Genomic DNA, 21,490 nt, shown 5'->3' on the forward strand with positions numbered 1-21,490 from the left:
TTTCGAGAGAACCAGTGAACCTACGAAGGCTCGTTCTGTGGCTAGAGGGACCAGAGAACCTACGAAGGGGGAGGGATGGGGAATTTTCCCAAACAGGGTCCAAAATTAAAAAAAAAATGTTAGAACAAAATTATATTCAGTTGACAAAAAACTTAATGGAAGTTTCAAAAACTGTATAAAATATAATTCTCTTTATTTTTGTTTACGTACAATCATGTCCTTAAATTAATGATACACGAGACAATTATTCAATAATTATGCTTCCCCTCCGCTTTCACTATTTTACCCCTTAACTCGAAAAATAGTGATCGCATAAAAAATGTGCAAAAGAAATTGTAGGAGATTGCATTTCCAACAATTCTATTCCTACCATTTTTTCAAAAAGTTGAAAATGGCGGAGATATTAAGCAACAACGCTTCTTCTTTAAAATCAATATGGCGGCTAACGCAACGGCGGAATTCAGTAGCAATTTTAAATTTACACTACTACTGACCTTCCCTAAAGGATAAAATTATAAAACTTGAGATAATTATGCCTCCCACCCCTTTTTACTATTTTCCCGCTTAACTCCAAAAATATCAACCGCACCAAAAAAATTGTTAATAAGAAATGGTAGGAAATCATATGTGGAACAATTTTAGTTCCGGCCGTTGTTATCGAAAAGTTAAAAATGGCGTAGATGCTGAACAAAAACCATTGCTATAAAATGAATCAGGTCTTACGCTCGCGCCTTTACCGACTACGTACTACCTTAAATATTGATTTTAGCAAAAAGGTGAAAGAAATCAAAATTATATAAAATTTAATTCTTTTTATTTTTTATCGGTACATTTTTGTCGTAAATCTAATAATAAACGAAATATGTAATTCAATAATTATGTTCTAACTCTCATTATTTTCCCCCATAACTCGGAAAATATCGACCGCACGAAAAAAATTATAATAAAAGAATTTATATAAAATCGAATTTTCAACCATTTCAGTTCTTACACTTTTTGTCGAGAAGTTTAAAATGGCGGAGATATTGAGAAAAAACCGTCCTCGTTTAAAATCAAGATGGCGGCTACTCAACGGCGGAATTCAGTCGAGATTTTAAATTTACACTACTATTGACCCTTCCTAAAGATTAGAAAAATGAAATTTGGGGCAGCTCGGCATGCAAGGTTATAGGCCTTTTATTCGTCTAACCCGACTGGACTACTTTGTATAATTTAAGTATAGTAAATAATGAATCCCAAGGTCATGATACTTTATGGAGACAAATTTATTAACTTCTAAAAATCCAATAATTGTGACCACTTAGGGATTGGTATATGGTATAACATTTTCGACCAACGCCACGAGTCCCGATTGTCTGGCAACACCGCTGGGTCTGGTTACGATGGTGGGATATTATCAAGTAGTATATATGGGCTCGAGAAGGTGGTAAAATGAATTGGGTTTAAAAACTGTTATTCAGTATGCAACTTTTCATGTAAAAAGAAATGTTTTCCCCTCTAGGCATGCTTAAGAAGTTATATTTTCGAACTGCTTATTTCCTGTTTATATACACACCTAAATCATTTGGATTAAGTGGGTCTTAGGTAGCCTGAATAATATAGCGGGACTGAAAACGTGGGCCGGATAAATATATATATATATATTTCTTCTTATTGGCTTTGGATTGCTTGATAGCCACGATAGATAATACATTAGGTACTGTATGCTACAATATTCCAAATATAATAACATTGCGTACATGTGCGCACATATACCTAATACTTATGCACGCACATACATAGGTAAATATTTAAATAAATAAAAAGCAAAAAAATTAAAAAAAAAAGGAGGTGGAAACATTAAATTGACCAGCAGGTATACTCTTCACTCATAGCCCCAACCAACTTAAATTTATTTACGAATAATGAAATTGACAAAAATATTAAATGCCAATACTAAATACTTACCTACTAATAAATATATGTTTTTTTTTACGCAGCGCTAAGGCTTCAACCTGGTTCAACACCTCAGAGGTTTAGACCTTCTTTGTGTGTTTTTTTTTTCAATATAAATTTTTATACAATTTTAATCTCATTACCTCCCTGTAAAATTTACTTAAAATTTCACGGGAGGCAATATTACATAAGGATAAACATAAAACAAACAATAATTATTGCAGTTATACTTCTTTAGGCGCGATTGAGATTGAGGGTGAATTTATATTGATCTGCGCGCATGTGCACACTGACAGTATGGTATTAGTCGTTATACGGGCTCTGATTGGGTGTTGAAATGATCTGTCAATAATAAATAACTGTTCAATATGAAGGTAAACAAATGTATAATATATTAGTTTTATTGTTGTGAGGACAGAAACAAAAAAGTTTATAATCGTAGTGACATTTAAATAGTTTTTAAAAGCAACAGGTACGTAATAATTGTAAATGTATCATAGGTACCTACCTATTTGAACCCACCAAAATACATAGTATGTAATACTTTTATTTACATAATTTGATTACCATCAAAATTTCTATCAATGTTCACCTAATATATTGTTTTCTTACTCTATGTTTTGTTGTATTTTTGAAGTTATACTTCTTTAGGCGCGATTGAGATTGAGGGTGAATTTATATTGATCTGCGCGCATGCGCACACCGACAGGATGGTATTAGTCGTTATACGGGCTCTGATTGGGTGTTGAAATGATCTGTCAATAATAAATAATTGTTCAATATGAAGGCAAACAAATGTATAATATACATATTAGTTTTATTGTTGTGAGGACAGAAACAAAAAAGTTTATAATTGTAGTGACATTTAAATAGTTTTTAAAAGCAACAGGTACGTAATAATTGTAAATGTATCATAGGTACCTACCTATTTGAACCTACCAAAATACATAGTATGTAATACTTTTATTTACATAATTTGATTACCATCAAAATTTCTATCAATGTTCACCTAATATTGTTTTCTTACTCTATGTTTTGTTGTATTTTTTCAATTCTAAATCATTTCAATTCAAAATTAAAATAATTTAATTCAAAAATGTCAAAAGCTTAATCCGTTTAGTTAGTCGATCTTCTCACATAATGACACATTGCCTCCGTGGCGAAGCGTTTAAGGCGAATGAACCCCAATATACCAACCGAGCTGATAGCTGGTTCGAATCCCAATAAAAACTTTTATTTTTTATTTTTTTTATACATTTTACGATTGTAAGTATATTTATTATATAATTTTATTTTCAGAAAATACGTATTTAGTTAAAAAAATGTCCGACAATTAATGTTCAGAAATCATTTGTGGCATTTTTAATGTGTTTGTGTGTGTTTTATTCTTTTATTCTTTTAATTTTTGGCACTGTTTTAATAAAAATGTTTGAGAAGTAGTAAGTATAAATTAGTTTAATATTTAAATAAAATATAAATAAAAAGTATATTAATTTCGTTTAAATCATATAATAGAAGTATAACTTCTTACGTGTGTACAAAGTACACACACATTCTTTTTTCAATTCTAAATCATTTCAATTCAAAATCAAAATAATTTAATTCAAAAATGTCAAAAGCTTAATCCGTTTAGTTAGTCGATCTTCTCACATAATGACACATTGCCTCCGTGGCGAAGCGTTTAAGGCGAATGAACCCCAATATACCAACCGAGCTGATAGCTGGTTCGAATCCCAATAAAAACTTTTATTTTTTATTTTTTTTATACATTTTACGATTGTAAGTATATTTATTATATAATTTTATTTTCAGAAAATACGTATTTAGTTAAAAAAATGTCCGACAATTAATGTTCAGAAATCATTTGTGGCATTTTTAATGTGTTTGTGTGTGTTTTATTCTTTTATTATTTTAATTTTTGGCACTGTTTTAATAAAAATGTTTGAGAAGTAGTAAGTATAAATTAGTTTAATATTTAAATAAAATATAAATAAAAAGTATATTAATTTCGTTTAAATCATATAATAGAAGTATAACTTCTTACGTGTGTACAAAGTACACACACATTCTTTTTTCAATTCTAAATCATTTCAATTCAAAATCAAAATAATTTAATTAAAAAATGTCAAAAGCTTAATCCGTTTAGTTAGTCGATCTTCTCACATAATGACACATTGCCTCCGTGGCGAAGCGTTTAAGGCGAATGAACCCCAATATACCAACCGAGCTGATAGCTGGTTCGAATCCCAATAAAAACTTTTATTTTTTTATTTTTTTTATACATTTTACGATTGTAAGTATATTTATTATATAATTTTATTTTCAGAAAATACGTATTTAGTTAAAAAAATGTCCGACAATTAATGTTCAGAAATCATTTGTGGCATTTTTAATGTGTTTGTGTGTGTTTTATTCTTTTATTATTTTAATTTTTGGCACTGTTTTAATAAAAATGTTTGAGAAGTAGTAAGTATAAATTAGTTTAATATTTAAATAAAATATAAATAAAAAGTATATTAATTTCGTTGAAATCATATAATAGAAGTATAACTTCTTACGTGTGTACAAAGTACACACACATTCTTTTTTCAATTCTAAATCATTTCAATTCAAAATCAAAATAATTTAATTCAAAAATGTCAAAAGCTTAATCCGTTTAGTTAGTTGATCTTCGCACATAATGACACATTGCCTCCGTGGCGAAGCGTTTAAGGCGAATGAACCCCAATATACCAACCGAGCTGATAGCTGGTTCGAATCCCAATAAAAACTTTTATTTTTTATTTTTTTTATACATTTTACGATTGTAAGTATATTTATTATATAATTTTATTTTCAGAAAATACGTATTTAGTTAAAAAAATTTCCGACAATTAATGTTCAGAAATCATTTGTGGCATTTTTAATGTGTTTGTGTGTGTTTTATTCTTTTATTATTTTAATTTTTGGCACTGTTTTAATAAAAATGTTTGAGAAGTAGCTAAACACATTCAACCGGACTCATTCAGTACAAGTTAAATTCTCCTCTTAGTCCTTTTTAAAAATTCCCAGATGATTTGTTTAATTTTAGAATTTCTACGAGACAAATATAAAAGAGAAGCATAATTTTGTGGGAAAGGTATTTGTTCTTGAACCAGATTGTGCATGAAATACTTAATTGCATCATCATTATGTTTGCATTCAAACAACCAATGATTAATATCGTCAACATAGCCATTGCAATCGCAAAGATCTGCTTCGGATAGGTTAAATCTATAGAGGTATGACTTGACAGTGGCATGATTAAAGAGACATCTAACAAACATGGAATATATATTTCTATTGGGATAACTTCTGAGAGCAAAAGGCTCAGTAGGTAAAATAGGATGAATTTTGGTGTAGAGATTGTTGCTTCGATTGCAGAAAGCGTACCACTCAATATCCCAATTTTGTTTCAGACTTTTCTTGCGAATAGCTGTTAGATCGCTTATAAATATGTAAACAAATTCCAAGATACTCTCTATACTGAAAAAACATATTACGAAATAATTAAATCCATACTTCGCAACATTTAAACCGTGGCCAATCCATTTATCAATCTGTGATATATCTCTAGCGTATTTCGATAAATCTAGTACAAACAATTCCCTGTTTCCAAGTTCGAAGCCCTCTTAAAAAAGTACACCAACTGCCATAAAATCTACACAGATGTATCGAAGTCTGAAGCATCAATTGTTTGCTCAGAAAACAATCGTCTTTTCTGTCTACCCCCAGTATGTAGCACATATTAAGCTGAGCTCTAGGAGAGAGTTGGACACAACCAGGTACTAGTCCAAAAACCGTCTGTATCTTGTGCTATGTTAGAGTAGCAAACATTTGTTGCAGATTGAAATATTCTAAAATGACTTAAGTTTGATATACCAATGTCAATTTTTATAAATATTGTTAAATTATTTAAAAAAAAATTGGAAAAATTCTTTGTAAAAGGTATAAAATTTTTTTATTAAAAATCCCCTTAACCTTTAACTTGGCGCGCCTATAACCGCTGTAAGAAAAATGTTTTTGCTTACTGGATGTCATTTTTAGAGGGCTCCATTATCAGAGTCAATTGCAGTTTTTTTTCTATTTTAAATTTTTTGACATTTTATTGACATTGTATCCCATAAGATACACTACTAGGCGTACCGTACATTACAATGTACCTCGCAAGACACATTGCCAGGAACACTATAAAACAAGTACTGATGCCCAATAGATACATTGCCAGGTTATTAAAAAAATACCTCCGTATCTAGAAAGATACATTGCCAAGATGTATATTTGTAGTTTGGACCAATATATTAAATATTATTGGGTCATTGAATTAAAGCAAAATTATCAAAATTCCACAAAATATAATGAAAACAATAAACAAATCTACAATAAATTGTTCCGCTAAAAGTCTTTAGAATTTTCAAGACTTTTAGCGAAACATTTGTAGATTTGTTTAATGTTGTAATTTTATTTTGTGGAGTTTTGTGTTACTTCAATTATGAATAGATGGCTTTTTGTGTAGGGGTTTCAACCATACACATAGTATTGTATCAATTAATATATAATCATGTACATTTATAAATTATAAATAAACTACAATGGTGATCAAACACTTATTTTTAAAACTTAAATTCAAAACTTCAAATAAAACTTGGAACACTCAAAAAATAAAAGTAGAAAGTAATTATAAGTATAAAATATTACAAAATTTAGATATTATGAAAATCATAAAAACAATTACGGGATTCCGTCAAACATAATCTCGCCCTACATTTTGTACAACTCATTGCTGTTTGTCCTTTGCAACAGTTTCGGCATCGTCCTTTGGTTGTAAAAGTTGGAAAGTGTCCGAAAAGATCTTTTCTGACATCTTCTCCAGGTATATTCTACGAATATATGACGTGACTACGAATCTTCTTTTTCGGTGTCATCGATAATGTCATCACGGCCAGATGGATGACGTCACTAGTATTATGCCAAAAAATCGTAATTTAAAAATAAAAATCGATCTGTTTCGGGAATTTCTATGTTTATTTAGATAATATCTAATGAATTTATGCGTTACTTTATAGACGCACTGTATATACCTAATATGTAAAAAATAGAATTCGATAATATGAAAACATACTGTAACATTTTTTTATACTAATACTTTCAAGAAATATTGGCGGGATATACATATGATTCATACATACAAGCTGGGACATACATACAAGCTTTTGGAGTAGATAAGAACATACGATCAATCATTACAAACATAATATACCAAATGTTTTTATCACTTTTCTGTTAATTCTCTAATGGGCAAAGTAGCTAATAAGAAACAGTTAGTATTTGTCCGTATACCGGGTGATGTATCCAAAAAGATACTCATTCAATTTTCATCAGTACCTGCCAATGTATATTCAAGGATACTATCTAAATTGCCGCTAACCTGGCAATGTATTTTCAGAGATACTACTTTTCAAAGTGATCCTATCTGTTTGTTTATAAACAAATCCTGAAAATTATTTTATACGATTGTTTCTTGCAGGCCTAATTATCTAGAAATATAGTTTACCAATTCATATAATAACTTAAAACATTTAAAAAATGAATTTACTTTCCGAATGACACAAACTAACACCTTTTTTGGAAGCCATTTTTAGCACGCTTACATAAAACGCTCTCTCATTGGTGGAAATCTCTGTGTATGACATTCAAATTAATTTATTGGTTAGGCGAATACTTTATGGAGAGGGTACGTTTAAAATCTCGCGGCAACTTTACGTATATATAGAGAAATTAATTATAATAAACAACGTATCCTGGAGTACACACCGCCAAGTTAAGGGTTAAGGGCTACCTCACAACAAAACGTTTTCGATTTTATAAAAAATCATCATCAGTGTTAGACAGATTGGATGCCAGCTGAACCATTAAAGAAATATTCGGGTAAAAACCCTTTAAATATAATATGGATGCATTAAAGGTGCATACTTAAATAAAATGCCTTAGGATGGATACATGGCAACAAGGATAATGCCCTTAGGTAAGGTATTAAATTTCCCAACACAATTCCAAAAATTCAATACCTTACCTAAGGGCATTATCCTTGTTGCCGTGTATCCATTCTAAGGCATTTTATTTAAGTATGCACCTTTAATGCATCCATATTATATTTAAAGGGTTTTTACCCGAATATTTATTTAGTGGCTCAGCTGGCATCCATATATAATAACACCTTTTTGTGTTTTATTAGTTTTGTGGTATCTCCTCTGATTTTTTGGTATATTCTGTAATCATCTGTGACTCCCGTTCTTAACCATTTGAGCCTTGCTGATTTTTTCTTCTTTAATATTTCTTCGCACTCATTGTCGAACCAGTCATTCCTTTTCTCTACATATTTTCTTCTTAGCACTGTATTTGCTGTGTTTTCTATACTTCTTCGTATATTTTCCCAGTCTGTTTCAATGTTTTCATTTTCTATATTTTCCAATAGTTGTTTTTCCATTTCTTGTTGAAATTGCCGTTTTTTTGTTTTTAACTCTTCTATTCCATCTTTTACTTTTGTTTTCTTTTTTCTCCCTATCTATCATTCTTAGCTTAAGTTTTGCAATTACAAGGAAGTGATCAGATCCCACATCTGCGCCTCGATATGACCTTACATCTTGAATCATTCTTATTCTCTTTTTATTTATTATGAAATGGTCAATTTGGTTTCCTGTATTTCTTCCTGGAATAAGCCATGTTATTTTATGCTCTAGCTTGTGCCGAAATTTAGTACTTGCTACAAATATCTGTTGCTAGATTGCCCATTCTTGTCCCATTTTCATTTGTTGTGTCCATGTGATAACCATTTGGTAGAAGACTTATGTAATTTTGTACCCTATATGTTAGTGAGAGGTACTTATACCTGTAATTTTGTAACAGATAACATTATTGTTGTTATCTTAGATATAACTTTTGTATAACTTATGTCATTTTAGAGTCACATGATATGCACTTTATGTAACTCAGAGATTGTCAAAGATCTAGCAGTTATTTTTAATAAATATTTATTTATTTTGTATATCAATTATTTTATTACTCCTTTATGTTCATTATTACAGGTTTGATATATTTAATATTTGACAGCAGTATAAGATACCTGGGAAAATGATCGAAGATCATTTTCATGGCGCCCATGATTTGTTAGATTTATTTATCTTGTTCGTCTTTAGCAATTATCCAGCTTCATTCAGTTTCAGTACATTATTCTTATTTTATTATTTCATCTTTTAGTCATCATTACTATCTATATAGAGCTACTGTTCTTCGACAGGCATGCAAACGAGCCGTATCCATCCTTGAGTGCCAAGTGGTTTTCTTGCATCTCTTGCTAGCCAACTCTATTCAGTTTGCCTCTGTCTCTTCCCACTTCTACTTCTATCCCTTCTAATTCCCCTTTCTTCAGTACTACTGCACTTTAGTAGTATTTTTTTTATTTTTCCTATTGCGGCTTCTCAACGTAGAAGTCACTTCACCCTTTTCTTTACACACCCCACATTCTCTTCTTTTCAGCCACAACTATTTAGTTACCTAGTATTTTCTTTTTTTTTCCCTTACTTCTGTTGGAGTACCTATATCTTTCTTTTTACTTTCACTCCAACAGAAGTTTTCTTATTTTTGTTACACTGGCCATCACATTTGGTTAGTCTTTCCCTGCTACCGATCTCCAATGTTCCTCTTTACCCATCTTTGCATTGAAGTTTCCTAGAATTATAAGTGTGTCATGATTTTTAATTTCCTCACAGAGACTTTCTAGGGCTTCATAAAATTCATCCTTCTCTTGATCATTGGCTTGTTCTGTGGGTGCATAGATATTTATCATTGAGCTATTAGCAGCTCTATTCTTTATCCTTTATTCTTCCATTTACTTTTTAAAATTCTAATACATATTATCTCCATCTTCTAATTATCATGAAGCCTGTTCCATTTCTACCTTGTGTATTTTCTCCTCCGTAGTACATTGTGTAATTTTGCTTGTAGATCCTGCCTTCTTCCTTCCATCTTAATTCTTGCAATGCTATTATGTCTATACAGTGATGAGCGCGCTAATAACCGGCAAAATAGCGCAAAAGATGGAAAACATAATACATTGCGAAACAAAAAGAGATGAAACTAGTGAAGGTGGAAATGATCGTTATAAACGTATAAATTAACATTACAGTAGATAGTTTCCCACCTTTAAACGTCTGTGACAGGAGTATTTTATAAAATTCTACTGTCACAGTGACAGTTCTCGTACTCCTCTGATAAGTCTAAAGGTGGGAAACTATGTAATTTAATGTTAATTTATACGTTTATAACGATCATTTCCATCTTCACTAGTTACATCTCTTTTTGTTTCGCAATGTATTATGTATTCCGATTCCGTCTTTTGCGCTATTTTGCCGATTATTAGCGCGCTCATCACTGTATTAGAATCTCTCATTTCTTTTGCTACTTCTTCCCTTTTGCCCATGGCTAGCATAGTTTTTATATTCCACGTTCCTATATTTATTATACCTCTCAATTTCCTATTTCTATTACTTTTCGGTACTCTCTTATTCGTTTTCCCTTTTCCGTTTTCACAAACAATAATCCACCCATATGTGATGAGTGTAATGTTCGATTAACAGTCAAACACTGTTTAATAAATTGTGGTAAATATGATCAAGAAAAACATCGTTACCACAACTCAAACTCTCTAGCAGAAGCTCTAGAACAAAAGTGCTCATATCATAATATAGTTAAATATCTAAGATCTATAAACATTTTCTATAATCTGTAGTTAGGTACATATTTACTTTTGTTATTTATATTTTGTTCTGTCCCTAATAATCTTTTGGTGGATGTGACTTTCTTTCTAATAAAGAAGAAATATCTTTGTTTTGATGCAAATGTCATATTTGTTTCATATAATATATCTTTCCAGGTTTATGGAGTAGCCTACAAAATTTCGGAGACAGATGTAAAAAAAGTAGTAGATCACTTAGATCATCGAGAAAAAGGTGGATACGAAAAGAAAACACTTGAGTTCTTCCCAATATGTGAAGACCAACAAACCTTCAACATCACCATTTATCTGGGGGATCACGAAAACGAAAATTACGGCGGCCCAGCAGATTTGAACGATATAGCAGCTCAAGTAGTAGCATCTGAGGGGCCTAGCGGGCCTAACGTGGATTATGTTTGTAATTTAGCTAATGCAATGAGAAATTTTTTCCCTTCCGTTCAGGATGAACACTTGTACGAACTCGAAAAGAAGGTTCTTAATTTATTGAGGAAAAATAACGGAGTATGTACTAGTACATAAGTGATATTTGGGGGAAATAGTAATGTATTTGTTAATGAGATTTGTTAGATCTTTGGCTGTTTAATTTTAGGTTTTATAAAATTGTCCGTTGTATTAAATGAGTTGCTAAAATTTCTTTCAGAGGTCAGAGGTTTAGATAAATTATGTAGAGAAAATGTTTTTCGAAAACAAACTTGTGATTTTAATCAGAAAACCCTTGTATAATAAAAAACAGATATTTTCAGAAGAGTTAAAATCATATTTTAAAAATTACCAACTGAAAAGTTTTTACATACCCTAGAAAAGAGGTAAGGGAAAGTGTGGGAATGGTGCGCAGCGGGTAATCGTGCGCTGCATTGTATTTAAAATTCCGTGGATGCTCTTAAGAACTCAACAAGTCCTACACCTTTTGGATGATCTCGTGAACGGTTGACGCCATTATCTTTAGTCGAATGTTGCACGTTGACTAAGTGAGATCGGATTATTGAAAATCGCAAGAATTCTTTTAGTTTTTCTGCTCCAAAAATTAAGACGCTAAGTTCGTAGGTTTTATTAAGTTGCTTTGAGCTTACTATTGATTTAAATCATGTTGTTTTCCGTACATTTTGGTCCATCTGTTGGTTTATATGGTTTAGTAGTTTTTTGTTTGTGATGACGTTTGCTATTTAAGGCGCAAAGGGGGTAATAGTGCGCACGTTTCCCCAACAAACAATGAAGTGGTAAATAATAAAGTTACCATTTTCGTTTCCAGAGGCCACAAACTACACTAGAAAATCTATGATTCTTACATATTATACTAACGAAGAGTTACAAAATCCTCTGTATGCAATCAGAAATGACGGCAAAAAAATAAGGGAAACGATAAAAGCTTTCGACATTCAAGATCGACTTCAAGAAAAAGACGAACGGGTTTATGTTCCTAAAGGAGCTACATATGTAGGCTCTGTCTGTTGATGGTGATATAACTATCATGGCCGTTTATTACATGAGTGCTGGAGAAAATTATATTCCACTCGTGTTGATCTATCACGAGTTAAACCAGAAATTAAAATAAAATCTCGAACAATCGAAAAATCTTACAAGCTCACCAATGAAAAAAAAGGAAAAAAGATGATTAAGGGACGTGAATCTCAAGAGAAAGCAGGAACAGAAAGCAGCAAGAAAGGCCAAAAATGATTTACTAAAAAATCGCTAGATATCTCGCCAGACAGAAAAAAACTTGAAGGCAAACAAAACAAGAAGAGAGTGCAAAAGGAGCTAACACCTGAGTAGTCTGATGTAACAGACACTGATTTGTCAGATATTATCGATGAAGACAAATTATATGATATAAAATTAAGTTTCATTCCACCACCAGAAAACCAGCTGCACCTAGGGACATGTATTTGCTGGAAAACAGAAAAGAACAATGTTTAAAGAATTTTATAAAAACGTTATTCAGTGCACACCATTTACCAATCCATGCGCATGATTACCCTCATGGATGGGAATCGTGCACAAAGGCACTTCTTTTCGTTTTTTAATATTTTGCTTTAGTATTTTGTATTTCTCTAAAACCTAATTTAAATATTCAAAGTATGTGGAATAATTAGAGCTTACTGTAACATACTAGCCGTTATGATGAATTTACAGAATTTACAACAGAATCGATTTCTGCTAAGTGCGCACCATTCCCTCACTTTCCCTTATTACTTAATAAAATATCAACCTATATAACCAGAGTAAAACTTAAACGCCAAATGTGCAAAGAATATGTTTTCCAGTGATTTGATTTATTCTTTGTACAAATAGGTATTACTATGTATAAGTATCCCAGTTTTATACTTAAATATCTGTGGCTCTTAGGTAAGCAAGTATTATTGTCAAAATTAGTGAAATTTTTTTACAGATATAGTATATTTCAGCGTTATTGACAAGTATATGAATTCTTTTTCTTCTTCAGCCTGTGTTCGTCCACTGCTGGACATAGGCCTATTCCATTTGCTTCCATCGATTTCTACTCTTGTTTGCCCGCGACTTGTTTGATATCATCTGCCCACCTCTTCTGCGGTCTGCCTACTCCTCGCCTGTTCTCACTTGATCTCCAGTTTGTTAGCCTCTGTGTCCATTTTTCGGGATTATTTCGGGCAACATGTCCGACCCATTGCCACTTGAGCCTTGCTATACGTTCTGCGACATCAGTAATCTTTGTTCTTTCGCGAATGTCGATATTTCGAATTTTGTCTCTCAAACTAATCCCTAGCGTGGCCCTCTCCATCGCTTTTTGAGTTGTACTGAGCTGATCTAAGGTTTTCTTTGTAAAGGCCATGGTATCCAGTCCATATGTAGTTACAGGCAAGATACATTTGTCATAAACTCTACGTTTTAGACACATTGGTATATTTCTATTTTTCAAGATACAGCTTAACTTGCCGAAAGCTACCCAAGACAATTGTATGCGTCTTTCTATTTCGGCTATTTGGTTTTCTTTGCCGATTTTAATGGTATGTCCAAGATATATATAGTGGTCTACATTTTCAAGACTGACGTTGTCAATAACAAGATTAGTTTGTACATTACTCATTATTTTTGTTTTCTGAAGATTCATTTTGAGACCTATTTTATTTGACTGCTGGTTTAGTTCCTTCATCATTTGCTCCAGTTCCTTGATATCTGTACTGAATAATACTATGTCGTCTGCAAACCTCAAATGACTCAAACGTACACCATCAATGTTTAGACCTTTTTCCTCCCAGTCGAGCTGTTTGAATACATTTTCCAATGCTAAGGTAAAAAGTTTTGGTGAAATAGTATCACCTTGTCTAATACCTTTACCAAGGCGTATTTTTTCGGTTTTTTGGTCTTCATTGATGTTGATGTGGAATGTGGCCTGTTCATAAATGTTTTTAATGAGTGTAGTGTACTGTAAGTTTATTCGAGCATCCCTTAGGGCTGACAAAAAGGACCAGGTTTCAATACTATGGAAAGCCTTGTGAAAGTCAATAAATGCCATATGTAAGGGTACATTATATTCTGTGGTTTTTTCTACCAGTGTTCTGATGGTTTGTAAGTGATCGTTAGTACCAAACCCTTTTCGAAATCCCGCCTGTTTAGTATATGAATATATAATACGAAATCAATAAACATAAATAAACATTTTGATAATTAAATAGTTTAATTACGAAATTTTGTACTATACAACAATTTTTTTGGTAATGACTCATTTTCGTTTGTTTTAGAGCCACAAATATAATGATATATATGATTAACTCGGCATTGGTCGCTAGGTTGGCTTTTACGTCAGTGGTCGCGCGTGAGATTTTGTCTCACCTATCCAACTTTTGCATTTCTTACGAAATAAAAATTTCAAAATAGATTTTAAACTTATTAGCTTTACACAATGTGCCTGTTGATGCGCTTGTACATTTAAATATAAAAATGTAGAAATAATATTAAATTTAAAATTTCAATATATCGCAGCCGTCTATGAAAAGTATAACTCCGAAAAATGCCGTTAAGAATATAACTTTCAAAGAACGCCGCGAAAAATATTATTTTCGATTATATGATCGTAAAAATTATAATCCCTAATAAAGTGTTAGCGAAAAATATTTTTTGAGAAGTATCAGCAAATACATCATTTCTGTTTGTGGGTTCACGAAAATTTTAATTACTAAAAAGTTCTCATTGAAAATAATTATTCTTCGATCAATAACATTGAAAAAAATTATTTCTAATTCTGTATTCATGAAGATTATAACTCCTAATAATGCGCGGTGAAAAGTATGATCCTGGATGAATGAGAGCGAAAAATATTTTTTCTGTTCTATACTTTCGAAGACCATAACTTCTAATACGGTGCGGTGATAAGAAAAAGTTTACAATAATTACCTGTAAAAATAATTATTTCTGATTATGTTTCCACGAAAATTAATATTACTAGAAATTTCTCGGCCAAAATAATTACTCTTCGATGAATGACAGCAAAAAAAAATCATTTCTATTTCTATGTTTGCGAAGATTATGAATCCTAATAATGCGCGGCGAAAAGAATAATCCTAAATTAGCGACGGCAAATTTTATTTTCGTAGCTACTTTACTGGAAAATAATTTTTGTTTAATGTAAATCTTCGAGGAGTTATTTTTTCCGCAAGAACAGGAATGTAAATAATTATATTCGTCGTCATATATTAAGAACTAGATGTTTTCGTCATAAATATTTTGGGAGTTATGATCTTCGTGAGTGTACAGATAAAAAGAATTATTTTTTGTTGTTCCTGGTATAAAAATAATTCTTTTTCTACGACCGTTTAATAATATGCTCATTATTCGCTGTTTTTGAATAGATAATAACATCCATTACTTTACCCGTGAGTAATGGTTTATTACTCACGGGCTGAAGTTACTCACGGTTTGAAGTTAGATTCTAGTGGTGCATGGCACTTTTAATATACCTATTAGCAAATAAAATTACTTAAGCTTGTTTATTTAATAAAATAGTCATTGTAATTTATATCCACAATTAAAGTCGAAAAATGTTTAAAGGATTTTTAATTGTAACAATGGGTTAGTATATTTTTTACGTTTAAATTTCAACATTTGACAATTTAAGATTTACGTTATTCAAAGGTAAATAAGCAATCGAATGAATTCTGTTTTACTTACTGTTGACTGTACAATAAATTTTTATTAAGAGCACACGTTTCTTTTCGTGTAATTGCCTTAAAATATGTCTTATTTTTAAAAGCCACCTCCATTCCATGACACTAATGTCAACTGTCTGTTTCATTGTTTCGTAAGCTCAAAGAGGGCTATTCTAACAGTGTTGCCATATTTATATAAAATATATTTTCTTATGAAAAACAAAATCTTTTGATTTTGAATAATGTTAGTAGTTGATAATTATATTTTCTACTAACCCAAATAAAAAAGGTCGTAGAAAAAGTATAGTATTCTACTTGCATGTAATGGCTATTACATGCTCGTTGAATAATATACTATTTCGTCACAAATATTTTTAAAATAATAAATGATGGTTTTGCTTGTTTTCGATTCAGAGGGTTGCACACCCGCTAGACAGGCTGTTTCTACCATTTCAGGCGTCATCAGTAGCTTTTGTTAGCGTGCACACCTCTGAATCGAAAAATAGCTCCACCATCATTTTAAAGGGAATCTGAAAAATAATTCAAATTTCCCATTAGACGCGATACAGCGACATCTACTAACAAATTGAAGAGTCTCAGATGCAGAATCCACCAATTTAATAAAAATTAAAATGGTAAATAGTAATTTAAACCTGAGACTTTTCGCGTTGAAAGTTCTTACTGGTACATCCTTAATCTGCGACTTTTTTAATTAATAAGACAGCAGACGACTAATACAGAAAACGAAAGGGAATCGATCACATTCCGCCTTCATTCGTCTCGGAAAAAGACAGCAGAGGAACTTTCAGTACTCAAACCGAGTAAAGGAAATAAAATAATAAATGATGGTTTTGCTTGTTTTCGATTCAGAGGGTTGCACACCCGCTAGACAGGCTGTTTCTACCATTTCAGGCGTCATCAGTAGCTTTTGTTAGCGTGCACACCTCTGTTCTTACTGGTACATCCTTAAAAAGTCGCAGATTAAGGATGTACCAGTAAGAACTTTCAACGCGAAAAGTCTCAGGTTTAAATTACTATTTACCATTTTAATTTTTATTAAATTGGTGGATTCTGCATCTGAGACTCTTCAATTTGTTATGAGATGTCGCTGTATCGCGTCTAATGGGAAATTTGAATTATTTTTCAGATTCCCTTTAAAATGATGGTGGAGCTATTTTTCGATTCAGAGGTGTGCACGCTAACAAAAGCCACTGATGACTCCTGAAATGGTAGAAACAGCCTGTCTAGCGGGTGTGCAACCCTCTGAATCGAAAACAAGCAAAACCATCATTTATTATTTTATTTCCTTTACTCGCTTTGAGTACTGAAAGTTCCTCTGCTGTCTTTTTCCGAGACGAATGAAGGCGGAATGTGATCGTTTCCCTTTCGTTTTCTGTATTCGTCGTCTGCTGTCTTATTAATTGAAAAAGTCGCAGATTAAGGATGTACAGTAAGAACTTTCAACGCGAAAAGTCTCAGGTTTAAATTACTATTTACCATTTTAATTTTTATTAAATTGGTGGATTCTGCATCTGAGACTCTTCAATTTGTTAAATATTTTTAAATTTATAATCTTCTTGGGCACGTAAATAGCAATAATTTTTTTCGTTGATATCTGTAGAGAAGTAATTGTTTTCCCCACAACTTTTTGAAAATTGTATTCGCCGGTACATTAACAAAGTTTTTTTTGTGGTCACTTATTGAAAAATGATTTAATTCCTTCGCTGTAAATCTTCCAGGAATTATTTTTTTTTCGCGAAAACAGAAAGGGGAATAATTGTTTTCGTTGGCATCTATTAAGAACTAAATCTTTTCCACATAAATATTTTGGGAGTTATAATCTTCGCGGACACGCATATAAAAAAAATTGTATCGCCAACACTTATCAAAGAGTTATTATTTTCACTGAAAATGTATTAGGAATCACATTAATTTAGCTGTATTTTATTGTCCTGTAACAGGGCAATTTCTAAAATTATCTTTGCACAATTCATATTGCAAATACAAAATCAAATATTCATACAATATAGAATAACGCTATAAAATAATGCTAAATAATATTATACACGGTAGTCGCGTGACGAGAGAATATCTCTCGTGAAGCGCACTGAGTTAACAAACGGGCCATACTAAGTCAACTGTTCGAGTAACTGTAAACTATTCGATTGTAGAGGAAGGAGAATTATAAGACTAGAAGGAACTACAGCATGTGTAATTTACCAGGGAAAAAGTTGTGTGCAATATTCTGAAACCGTGAGAGAAAATCTCATATAGCGACCAATGCCGGGTTAAAAACAAATAAACTGTGACAGTATTTCGAACTTTATATTTACTAATGTTTTAGCTAAATTATTGTGATGTAGAATATGTTTTTAGGCTTAATAAAGTCGACTTTACACTACATGATTTATCATGTGATTTGTCTTATGATTTTTCCCATGACGAGCCGCATGACAATGCTTATGACAAAACGAGCCGTATAAACAATGCAAAATCATATGACAAATCACACAGTGTAAACATGTAAATTTCACTCCATGACCAAATCATATGACAAATCACATGATAAATCATGTAATGTAAAGTCGACTTAAGATATTTGGAAACAATTTACTCCAGAACTTACTGGTAATTTAGCATTTTATTTATTTTATTATACAATTTTAAACTAAACTGCAGTTTTATTAACCATAATAAAAATAGCCAAAAATTCCTCGGTCCCATCATGAGAAGCACTAAGAAATATGGATTGCTGTAATTAATTTTACAGGGAAAAGTATTAAGGAAAACGGACCAGGAAGGCAAAGGATTTCCTGGCTGACAAATCCATGTACGTGGCTCAACACAAAACAACCACAAATATTATCAGAGCAGCAGTGTACAATGTACAGATTGCCATGATGGTCGCCAACCTCTACTTATCTCCTAATTTAAAGTCTACCCTATATACTATGGCGATTTTTATCTCGGGGGCGGTTCCCACCTCTTCTCGGGAGTGGAAAGTTTTTTGGTTAAAATAACCACGGAAGTGGCTAAAGAACCTAATTCTAAGCAAAAACTTTTTTGTTTTTTTTTGAAAACTCAATACTTTTTGAGTTATTTGTGGTTGAAAATTTGCCATTTTCATTAAAAAAGACACCTTTTCGAACGGTTTTTTGCGAATATGTACCTTAAAAACTATGCATCTAACTAAAAAAACTATACAGGGTGTTAGTAAATAAGTATGAAAAACTTTAAGGAATTCTATATGAAAAAATAATGGCAGTTTGCTCTATAAACGTATGTCCGCAAATGGTTTGTTTCCGAGATACAGGGTATTGAAATTTTTATTTCCATTTGCCAATTTTTTTATTGCTGTAAGACAGGTTGAGATATGAAAATTACATTTGGTGGGTTTCAAGCGGTAGTTATTGTGCATTTTTTGGCAAACAAATAACAATTTTATATTCATCATTGGCGCGCCTACGGGTAATGGTCTGAATTTTTTAAAGAAAAAAATAGTACGCCACTGAGATATTTCAAATTAAAAATTATTTTTGTATTCCACGTTTACTTTATGATAAAGAACCTTTCTTGTCTTTTTTCATAGGGTGCACCGTTTTTATGCAAAAAAATAAAACGTCTTCACGCGTACTTTTCATTTCTTAATACATTATCAAGAACTCTCCAATATAATAATACCAAAGTAGAACAATAACAAAAACTATTACTAAAAAGATTTTAACTAGATGCAAAGCTACAACAAATGTTCAAAATTACCTCCTTTAAAGGTGACAGAATAATTTTATATTCACCATTGGCGCCCGTACAGGTAATGGTCTGAATTTTTTAAAGAAAAAATAGTACGCCACTGAGAAACGTCAAATTAAAAATCATTTTTGAATTCCTCGTTCAATTTACGACAAAAAATCATTCTTGTCTTTTTTTCTCATGCGGCGCCGTTTTTATACAAAAAAATAAAACATGTTAATGCTTACAAATTATTTGAGGTAGATTCCATATGCAGAGAAACTTATTTCAAATACTTTGTAAACGTTAAAGATATTATTATTTTTTTGCATAAAAACGGCGCCTCATATGAAAAAAGACAAAACGATTTTTTGCCGTAAATTAAACGAGGAATTCAAAAATGATTTTTAATTTGACATATCTCAGTGGCGTACTATTTTTTCTTTAAAAAATTCGGGCCATTGCCCGTACGCGCGCCAATGGTGAATATAAAATTACTCGTGTCACCTTTAAAGGAGGCAATTTTGAACATTTGTTGTAGCCTTGCACATAGTTAAAATCTTTTTAGAAATATTTTCTGTTATTGTTCTAATTTGGCATTATTATATTGGAGAGTTCTTGATAATGTATTACGAAATAAAAAATACGCGTGAAGACGTTTTATTTTTTTTCCATAAAAACGGTGCACCATATGAAAAAAGACAAGAAAGGTTCTTTATCATAAAGTAAACGTGGAATACAAAAATAATTTTTAATTTGAAATATCTCAGTGGCGTACTATTTTTTTCTTTAAAAAATTCAGACCATTACCCGTAGGCGCGCCAATGATGAATATAAAATTGTTATTTGTTTGCAAAAAAATGCGCAACAACTACCACTTGAAACCCACCAAATTTAATTTTCATAGCTTAAAATGTTTTAGAGCAATAACAAAATTCGCAGTTTGAAAAAAAAAATTCAACACCCCGTATCTTGGAAACGAAGCATTTGCGGACATACATTTATAGAGCAAACTGTCATTATTTTTTCATGTAGATTTACCCCTTAAAGTTTTTCATACTTATTTACTAACACCCTGTATAAAACATTTTTGTAGCTCATAAAAAGCAAAGAGATTCGCTCCTTCATAAATCTTCTAATACCATAAAAAGAGATATGGTAGATAAAGAGTTTGTTTTTTGGTGCAAGCGCAAATCGGTGTGTTCAACTGTAAATAACTGAGAAACGGTCGATTTTAGGTGTATAATGCCACCAATACCTTTTGTAGTGCTTGAAAAGACCTTTAAAATGAGCAATATTAAATGTCGATTACAATCAAACTAAGCGAGATATCCTGCAAAACAATGATGCCTAATGCATTTTAAGAAAAAATGAGAAGTATCCCCTCATCCACCAGAATTTAAATTCATCGTGTTCCTTCCACACTACCTTTTATTACAGTTTTAAAATAATGATTTATTTATGATCTTATAGGGGGGAAGGGGGGCTTTTATCTAGGAGGGGGACTTTTTAATTTTTAACCGAGTTATTGAGCCTTGAAAATGGCTAATTTCGCGTTTTTCAAATTTTGAATCGCGTATAACTCGACAACAATCAATTTTAGAGAAAAATCACAAGAGACCTTTTTTGCTCATAATTACCCAAAGAATCTAAAAAACGTTTGTCCGAAGTGAAAAAATTAATATTTTAAATTTGTTAAACAAAATAGCGCGGTACCTCCTAGCATCCTGTGGATTTGTTATATGTTTGAGTTTGTGCGCAAAAAAAAAACGAATCGGAATAATTTACCAAACGGGGGCGAGCATACAGCCTGGACTATCTGGTTTTAACGTAAAAAGTAGATAAAAATATTTGTTCTTAAAAATTGACTCAGTTAGGTGTTATTTGATAAGAA

At 31.7% G+C, this 21,490-nt stretch overlaps 1 protein-coding gene across 2 annotated transcripts in view; it reads left to right on the forward strand.

Moving 5' to 3' along the window:
• Positions 1–18,540, forward strand: part of LOC114336157 (putative glutathione-specific gamma-glutamylcyclotransferase 2) — a 29,702-nt gene extending 11,162 nt beyond the window's left edge. The window contains exons 2-3 of one of the 2 annotated variants that reach the window (XR_007700006.1): positions 10,886–18,253; positions 18,463–18,540. Coding sequence is in view for 1 of the 2 variants with exons in the window: in XM_028286488.2 (XP_028142289.1) it covers positions 10,886–11,266 (381 nt within the window). In the remaining variant the exon portion in view is untranslated. Of the gene's footprint in view, positions 1–10,885 lie in introns of both variants that reach the window. The other variant, XM_028286488.2, reaches the window with a different exon arrangement.
• Positions 18,541–21,490: the final 2,950 nt, after the last annotated feature.

The sequence above is a fragment of the Diabrotica virgifera genome, chromosome 8, assembly GCF_917563875.1.
Source record: "Diabrotica virgifera virgifera chromosome 8, PGI_DIABVI_V3a".
Taxonomy (NCBI): domain Eukaryota; kingdom Metazoa; phylum Arthropoda; class Insecta; order Coleoptera; family Chrysomelidae; genus Diabrotica; species Diabrotica virgifera.